The sequence below is a fragment of the Leuciscus leuciscus genome (assembly GCF_965113295.1).
Source record: "Leuciscus leuciscus genome assembly, chromosome: 4".
In the NCBI taxonomy this organism is placed as follows: domain Eukaryota; kingdom Metazoa; phylum Chordata; class Actinopteri; order Cypriniformes; family Leuciscidae; genus Leuciscus; species Leuciscus leuciscus.
The window spans coordinates 13,171,832-13,181,026 of NC_138728.1; the positions used below are offsets into that span (position 1 = coordinate 13,171,832).

The 9,195-nt window shown below is 36.4% G+C and overlaps 1 protein-coding gene across 1 annotated transcript in view; it reads left to right on the top strand.

The window, feature by feature from the left end:
- exoc4 (exocyst complex component 4) overlaps positions 1 to 8,968 on the top strand; it is a 138,458-nt gene extending 129,490 nt beyond the window's left edge. The window contains exon 18 of the mRNA XM_082167140.1: positions 7,226 to 8,968. Coding sequence (XP_082023266.1) covers positions 7,226 to 7,463 — 238 coding nt within the window. The 3' untranslated portion in view covers positions 7,464 to 8,968. The remainder of the gene's footprint in view (positions 1 to 7,225) is intronic.
- Positions 8,969 to 9,195: the final 227 nt, after the last annotated feature.

The following is a 9,195-nucleotide window of genomic DNA, read 5'->3' on the forward strand; positions in this document are numbered from 1 at the left end:
AACAAGATAATAAAGGAGCACTATAGCACTAGTCTCTTGCAGCTGTACCCCTGTCATTTACATCCAGCGTTGAGTGTGTATAAATGCCTGTGTGTTGAGGGATTCATTGAGAGAGATGGAAGCATATATGTGGATGCTGGGAGATGGAGCTAGGCCCGTGAGGAAAAAGGGGAATCGTTGGCCGCCCTCCCATTTGAATGCTTGCTGTGGGCGACTGGGCCAAGGACACAGTAATAACCATCGATTTGAGTTAAAGCTGAGCAGTGCTGTGGCCAAACTCAGTGGCTCTCCTCTATTACAGCAGGCTTTGGTCACAGTGCCATCTAGTGAGGAGAAACATGCCGTCAGTGGAGGAACACTGCAGAGCTTGTCTAAAAACATGAATATGAGCACATTTATTTATTTAAGCCAGTACAAACAGTGTAATTTGATTGCACAGGGCTACTGCCAGAGGTTTTGATGTTTAAATCAGGAGTAAACAACTTCACTAGTAGTTTTTTCATTGAAATGACCTTGCGTCTGGTTCTTGGTCCAGTCCCAAAGCAAAACCAGAGTGCTTTTACTCTCGCTACATGCTCACACACGTACACATACACACACCATCTGCTCACAGCCTTAGACTGAGCCAGGCCATGTCCCAGAGTCCTGCAGGTGCCTCAGTATTGTCTTATCAACGTCACCCAAACCTGGCAAGAGACTAATGCGTTCTTCATCATGGATTGATCAAGTTGAGGACAAATTGTTCCAAAACCTCTCCTTACATCTGTATGAAACCAGTTAATCTGCATTTTCAATCACTACATAGGTACACTACCATTCAAAAGTTTGGGGTCAGTATGATTTTTTTTTTTTATCACATTAAATTGGGATTGATTGATCAAAAGTGAGAATAAGGATGTATTCATAATGTTTTAAAAGATTTCTGTTTCAAAGAAATGCTGTTCTTTTGAATTTTCTATTCATCAAAGAATCATTGATTATAATAAAAATGTTACTTGAGCAGCAAATCAGCCTATTAGAACAATTTCTGAAGGATCATGTGTCACTGAAGACTGGAATAATGATGCTAAAAATTCAGCTTTGACATCACAGGAAAAATATATATGTTTAAATATATTAAAAAAAGACATTTAATTTGAATTTGAATTGTGTTTTTGATGGTGAGAATTTTAGTCTAGAAACATGGGCATAGATAAATAGCATTTTAACTTTATGCAAATGAGCAATGATGTAATGTAGCAGCTGCCAATGGGAGTGCAGAGAGGAATCTCTACTTTCAAATAGTTCGTTCATCTGTTGTCGTCTGAAATCATTAGTTATAATCTGATTAGCTGGCTTTACATGAACTCAGTTCTGCTTTAGAATTTAGAAGTTTAGAAGTTCTGAATTTAATTTTCCATGCAGAAAATCCCATCTACTATTTTGGAATAATCTATTTTGGATAAACCCGCCCCTGAGCGACACAAAACACTGAAAGTTCTCAAAAAGTACGGTTGTTTGTCACATTGCATCTGGGTCAGACAGTCTCTTTCTTTCTAATTGGCAGATTATGCTGCAGTGAAGACCAGACAAAAAATATATATATATTACATTTACACACAAAAAAAGTTTTTTTTCAGCCATGCTGATCACATTCTCTCTTCCAGTGTGAAATATAAAACATGCTCTCTGATTCAGGAATTCGCAGTTCAGAGACTGGCTGACAGACATGCATGGGTCAGAGGTCAAGCTCTTGGAAAAGCACCTGTCTTGTGAGCCATTTGTAAAGGCTTCTGGAAAAACGACATTTAGCCAGCATGTCAGGGTGACGGCCTGGACTGTTTACACCACGGCTGCTCTGTGCTCCCGATAACCACAAAACAAACCGGCAGCTGCACTTGACAGCACATTGGTCTTTCTGTGTATGCGTGCGAGTAACATGAGGCTTTTCTCCATTTCTGTTTATTATGTTTATCTAGATATATTCCTCTATATTTTTCTTTTTTTGTTTGTTCTAGGAAATAAGATGCCTAGAACAAACAAAAGTCTAAAGGTCCTTGCACACTGAGTCCGAAATTTTCGTATGCGTTTTTTCGTATTCGTGATTCGGTGGCCCTGAATAGTCAAAACACCATTCAAAATGCTTGCTATGGATGCGAAAAACGCAGAAAATCGAACCTGATCCGAATTTTATTATGACGTACGAAAGTTTCGGAGGCAGTGTGTAAGCGTGATTGACCTAACATGAGGTTGTATTTATTTTTTAACGTGTGAAAATTTCGGACTCAGTGTGCAAGGGCCTTAACTCCCATCGGATTCCAGCATGATTAGCAAAGGTGACCGGAATATAAGGCGATATTTACAATGTTCATAATGTATTAATGTATTAAGCACCATTGTGAATATTGCCATGATTTTTAGGTGTTGTTTTTTTCTAGGTTTCGGTTTATTTCTGGGAATCATTTCAGTGAATCTATTGTATAAACTCTCATACAATTGTTCATTTACATCATCACTCAGAAAATACTCACCAATGCCTCTGTGGAGCATTTTTCATGCATTAAAAAAGTAGTCAAATATATGTAGATAAAATGTACTATTTATTACTATATATTCATATAATGGCGCTTATAATTTAAAAAAAATGTAAGTAAATTTTTTTCACATTTTCTTTCTGAAATATTCCATTCACATAAAAAAATATCTTATATTTTGAATAATTTTGACAATGCTGTTAGGATAAAAATGTCAGTTCCTATAATTGAAAGCTGTAAAATATTGTCCAGCTCAATACAGTTACAGAAGTCAATTAACAGTGTATGCACCATTTATGAGCCTATTCCACCTGCTATCCCAGGACTGCTATCCTGTCCAGTTGTTCTCTCATATGTAAACCAGGTCAAACCATCCTCAAAGCCTCACCTCACCTCACTTAAAACAGAGCCGCTGATGAAAGAGCAGCTTGTCTGCAAAATGTTCCCATTAAATTGAAAATCAGACCTGTCAGGAGGGAATGTCCGGGAAGCCTGATATGCACTTTTGCATGGAAAGCATTGGCGTTTGGTGTCGACCATGCGTGTTCTGTTTGATGGAGAGGATCGTCTTGGGCATCTTGCCTGCTCTCTCTCTCACTCTCTTTGCCACTAACTAATGTGTTGCTGAGAATGCGCTGACAGAAGCAGCCCTTAATGGCTTAAATATTGTACATGCTGGAAATGGGAGGAAACGAATTGTGCTGATTTTAGTTTTTTTTTTTTTCACTGTCTCCCTTCGCGCCAACATACATCTCCCAGCGTCCTTCGCCGTATGCATCATAAATTTGCTTAATACTCCTTGTATGCACTACTGTACACACAGAACCTGTCTAATTAAAACTTAATTGCACTCAGAAAAACACACAGGTGCAGGTTCTATGTGTGAGAAGTTCCTGCTCTTTATTATCTTCTAATGGGAGAGAGGAGAGGAAAGGAGGTGATTTTAAAAGCCAAGAGTTAATCAGATTAGCAACTCACCACGGTTTTGCTAAATGCTTTTAAATGTGTGCGAAATGAAGTGTGGAGAATGACATAGTTGGCCCATCAAGCAAACAAACAAACATACAGAAGCACACAAATAGCCAGCTGAACTTTTTATGTTGACTTAAAAACCCATGAAATTGCTTGATGAGCAAGGTATATTATATTATATTATATTATATTATATTATATTATATTATATTATATTATATTATATTAGTCAATATTTGAAGAGGATCAAAACCTTTCATCAAAGTTATACATGGATTTTGAACAATACCCGTTCTTGTCCTAGGTAAACTTTAATGAACTTTTTTGATCCACTCCAAATGTTGACTACTGTATATTATATTATATTATAGATTGTTCAAAAACTATCAAAACGTTTTTCATTCATTTAAATAAATATTAAGTAAAATAAATAGATAAAAACTGACAACGAAAGTTTAAATTGAAGTGCTACAATTACTAAAACTGAAATACTGAAATAAAAATAAAATAAAGCCACAAAGAAATATATATTTTTTAAATTACAAAAGCCAAATTTACTACAACTTGAACTTAAATTAAAATGAAAACTGAAAATATAAACATAAAAGCTCATTCAAAATCTGAATAAATACTATATAAATAATACTAAAATAACACTGTACATGTTATGTACAGTATATATATATATATATACACACACTACTGTGCAAAAGTCTTAGGCATGTTAATACTGAAAATGCTTGAAGAAACCTTCCTGCAAAGCTACAGTACTGTGAAAAGTACTGGCACTTGTGTTAAAATGCTGTAAAGTGAGAATGCTTTCAAAAATAAAATCACATATTGAATTTATTTATGATTTAACTTCTATTAACTAATTCAAATCAATATATGGTGTAACGACCCTTTGCGTTTAAAACGGCTTTTGTCCAGGTACACTTGCGCATAGTTTTTCAGGTAGCTTCGCAGGAAGGTTTCTTCAAGCATCTTGGAGACGTTCCCGCAGTTCTTCTGGATTTAGTCTGTCTCAGTTTTTTCTGTTTCTTCATATAATCACAGACGGACTCGATGATGGTGGGATCAGATCATCCTGGCTGTTGTCAGACTCCTTGTGCATACACAAATCTCACTGGATTATTACAATTAATGGCAAAAAGAATGTTTGGAAATGTAAACTGATATTTCCTACTGACACACTACAGCAAAAGATATAAATAACTGGAAATGAACATGCCTAAGACTTTTGCACAGTACTGTATATTCACTTTTATTATATTATTATGTGGGGTTATGTTTAAAATGTAATTTTTATTTATTTTGAATCTTCATTTAAGTCTTCCATGCTAGTAAGGTGGCTGTTTTATGTCAAATGAAGTGCTGTACAGTATATGAGATTGTCTTCTCCAGTGTCCTGCTTTGAGCCCTAATGAGCAGACAGCACAGGTCTGTTGGATTAACGCCCTGGCACAGTAAGGGTTACTGGGACACTGTACTGTCAGGCCTGTTATAAATGGCTGTGTTTTTTTCAGTGTCAGAGATGAATAGGGGTTAATGGAACTGCCCTCTCTCTGTCCTGCAGGTGCACTTGTGCTCACATTCACACTTTTTGGCACGCTTTTCAGCATCTTATGGGTTGAATCTGTACTTTTTACTGGCTGAATATGCTGCGATCGTTAGATTTTTCCATGTTAGTGTTAATCTGCAGCATTAAAGCTCAGCAGTTTATAGGCGTAAGGGCAACACCATTATTTCCAAGTTCTTAGAGAATACTTCACCGAGGTTTAGTAGAAGAAAGCTGATCTGTGAGATGTTGGAGCATGTTTGTTTCTGTCTTTCATTTAGCAAGTGGACTGTCTTGTGGTATCCAAAACAACATATATCCCTTTTGGTCATTTAAACAGGTTATTTAAACAGCCAGTACACTGCAAAAGTCAAGTTGGTCTAATTTCAGCTATACTTTTAGATATATAAAAAAAAAATTTGCTACTACAATGCTAGGATGTTGTAGATGGTTGCCAGTTTGTTCTTTGATTTCGCTTGAAGTATATCAGGGCCTTTGAAGAAATTATTCTATAGAGTCTTTTAGGATTCATTTTATGGATTTAGTTTTAAATAATTTCATCAATCAAATTTGATGAATTAAACAGCTTCATCACTAGAATTTTTTTTTATTAAACATGAAAGTATTGTGCAATTATTTAAGACATTTCTCCTTATATAGATCTTTTTGGCATAAAGTGTTCTTTAAAATTGACTCAAGAATGTTAGGGTTATGTATAGAACCTCATTGAACTTTTGTTTCTAAGACTGTGGATTCTCTGCACTGAAAAAAAGTGGTGTAGAAACAACTTTCACTCACAAATTGCTAAATTTCACAAATAATTAAAGCAACAGCAAGTACATGTGAAATTTTGAAGTAGAAAGGCTCCAAGTAAGAAATGTACTCTGATTATTTTAGTTTACAAAAAAATATTATAGTGCATTTATGGTAAAGATCACAGCCACAAAGCATCTAGATACGTAGCTGCATGTTCTCATCACCTCAGGGCCTTATGATATCTGGCATGGCTTTTAAATTTGCATGTGCTCCATCATGAAAAGACTCAAATTGGCCATTTCTGCCACTGTTTGCTCTGTACGGAGCACCTTTAAAATGAGAGGTAAAATGGGCTCTTGGGCTCATTTAGAGTGCAGCCAAACGTCTCTGAGCATCTGGAGGAGTGTGCCTGCTTGATAGGGGAGTTAGAGAGAGTCCTGCTGGCTAAGGCCTTTCTGTGTGCCTGAGTAATGCAGAGAGAGAGAGAGAGAGAGAGAGAGAGAGATTTGGAGGAGTCGTCTGCTCTGATGGGGTCAAAACACATTCAGCTCTTATCACCCCTGTTACAAATGTGCCTCTGCTGCAGAAATAGAAGTTGTAAGCTCTTTTTGTGTGGGTGTGTGTATGCATACTCATGTGTGAGTGTCTCCTTGAACTATATGTCTAATGTTTAATGTATGTTTTCCCATCCTGCTGGTCAACAGCATGTTTAGGCCAAAAGGTCTGTGTAAAAAATGGTCTGATGTTCTCAACAAGTGTTGTGAATGCAGGAATTCACAATAAAGAACAGTAAGGACAGTGTGAGAGAGTTTCGGCCTAGTTGACAGAACTATCATTTTAATTTGATAATTACTTTCAATCTTATATTCTTAGATTTTAACAGTTGATTACACTTTATTGACGTAGTTACATTGTTCTTACTCAAATAAGTACTGCTTAATATTAATTAACTACATGTACTTACTATAGAGTTACGGTTAGGGTTTGGTTTAGGGTCAGTTACTTGTAATTATGCATAATTTGCTGTTATTTCTATAGTAACTACATGTAGTAATGTAGACCTGCGTCACCTTAAAATAAAGTTGATCATACATGTGTTTTCATGAAACTTAAATAACTTTCTGAAATTTTTTGAGCAACTTTAAAAAAATTTTTTAGAATAGTTTGAAATAGTTTTTATTTCATCTTTATTATCTTATTTTTACAAACTCCAATGCGAGATTCTTTCTGGTTAAATTAAAATATTTGACAACATATGCCATCATTTTCAGGTAAAGTGTTTAGGAATTTAAATCGCTCTCACAGAGTTATGATAAAGCTGTTATATTGTCATTAAATAAAACTTTTGCACATGCAAAAACCTTGAATAAAGATCAGCAACACTTTGATATGAAATACAAAACTCTTTCCTTCTGTTTCTCTGCAGGCAGTACTATGAGATGCTGTACAACACGGCGGACGAGCTGCTAAACCTTGTGGTTGATCAAGGGGTGCGCTACACAGAGCTGGAATACATCAATGCTTTGAGTCTCCTCCACCGCAGCCAGACAGGCGTTGGAGACCTGACCGTGCAGAACATGCGGCTGCAGCGCCTCAAAGAGATCATATGCGAACAGGCTGCTATTAAACAGGCTACCAAGGATAAGAAGATCACTACGGTCTAGGCTCGCACGTTTAAACTTAAATCCGCCAATGCTCTGAAAGGGACTTCCGTTCGTTACTGTCACACGCTTTGAGTCAATCACACTTTCAAGCAAACATTATAGTGGTCATTCGATATCGGTTTCATTTCATCTTGTTGCTTTCCTATTTTTTAATACATATATATATATATAATTTGTAAAGTACCAGGGGAAACCAGGGCTTTTCGCACACCAATGCACACACTCTCGCAGAAGGAACGCTCTAATAAATGAATCCCATGTAATGGTCTGGTTAGACCAGACGACACCTTTCAGACTGAGAGGAAGGATTCTCTCACTGTGGCTTGGGGACATTTTCGTCTCATTTTCTTACTTTATCAAACCGCTGCTCTCAATTATAGAATCTTCCTGCGCTCCGTCTCCCTGCCCGGCCCGCAGCCTGTGTCTGGAATAACAGATGCCAGATTAGAATGCCAGGCTTTTTTATCAGGCAAAAAAGAAACCCCTCACCCGCCGCTTGTTGATTTGTTCTTCTTTCTCAAGAGAAGGAAATGGGAATTGCTAAACCCATTTAGCATTTCTTACATTGCTCCCTACTCGTTGTGTGTGTGTGTGTTTGTGTTTGTTGATTCTGTATCAGCCCGTCATCATTATGACACAGACATTGATTGTGACATTATAAAGTTTTGATGACACTTTCATCTTTGGATTCTTTGGTTCTTTCAGTTTCTAAGCGCTGATATAAGACTATGTCTACTAAAACTTATATTTGGATCTGATTCTTTTGACTTATTCACGACTCCTTGCTCAAACTTGCACAAAAAACACAGATCACTCATACTCTGTGTTCTAGGCTATTTTTAGTTCATTAATTATGAATAATAGAACGAGAGAGAAAGCCATCGATACAGAACACAGGCGTTAAGCAGGAAGCCAACCGAGCAATCCATCAAAATGACTCAACCACTTGAATCAATAATTGCCACCACCAGGTTGCCAAAGAGAGAAACACAGCAACGATCTTTCATATTCTAACGCCATAAAAATCCTGTTTGGATGTTGAAGATGTGTTACAGGAATGGTTAGGCATTATAAATGTCATGTCTGCCTTATTTTATTATGCCTGTAATGTGTCTAGTAAGAGGAGTCACAGTAAAGACATAGAAGTTTTTGTTTTAAGTGCTATTATTGGGTTCCCGATGTTGACTCAAGCGTTCCTGTTAGCATTATACTGTACATGCATTCTCAACTGTCTGTAATATTAATTTAGACCTCGCTGCACAATATTGTGGTGAATCAACACTATTTCATGCCTTTGTTTTGTGGATTTTTTAGTAATGTATTTTGTTTTGTAGCATTGAATAACATTTGATATGTTCACTAAAGGGATTGTACATGCTTGTAAATTTCAATTGGTTGCTTAAAAGTCTTTCATGGTGAGGAGCCTCTCGCAGCCCTAGACTACTGGATTTGAACTGAATCTTGCCAATGTTAATGTCAAAATGAAAATAAAGGAAGAAAACAGACTTTGCCAAGTTTTAACTTGTTTGGTCATACTATCAAAGTTCTTAAATATTATCAGGCATGCCAGAAGAGAACATAATCTGTATTTTTCACAAGTGGGGAGTTATACTAATTTAGGTCTTTAGATCTATTTATAGACTAAATATCACTTAATGAATGTGCTGTCAACAATGCAGATGTTAACACACAATGGATTCAAATATATATATGTATATATATATATATATAT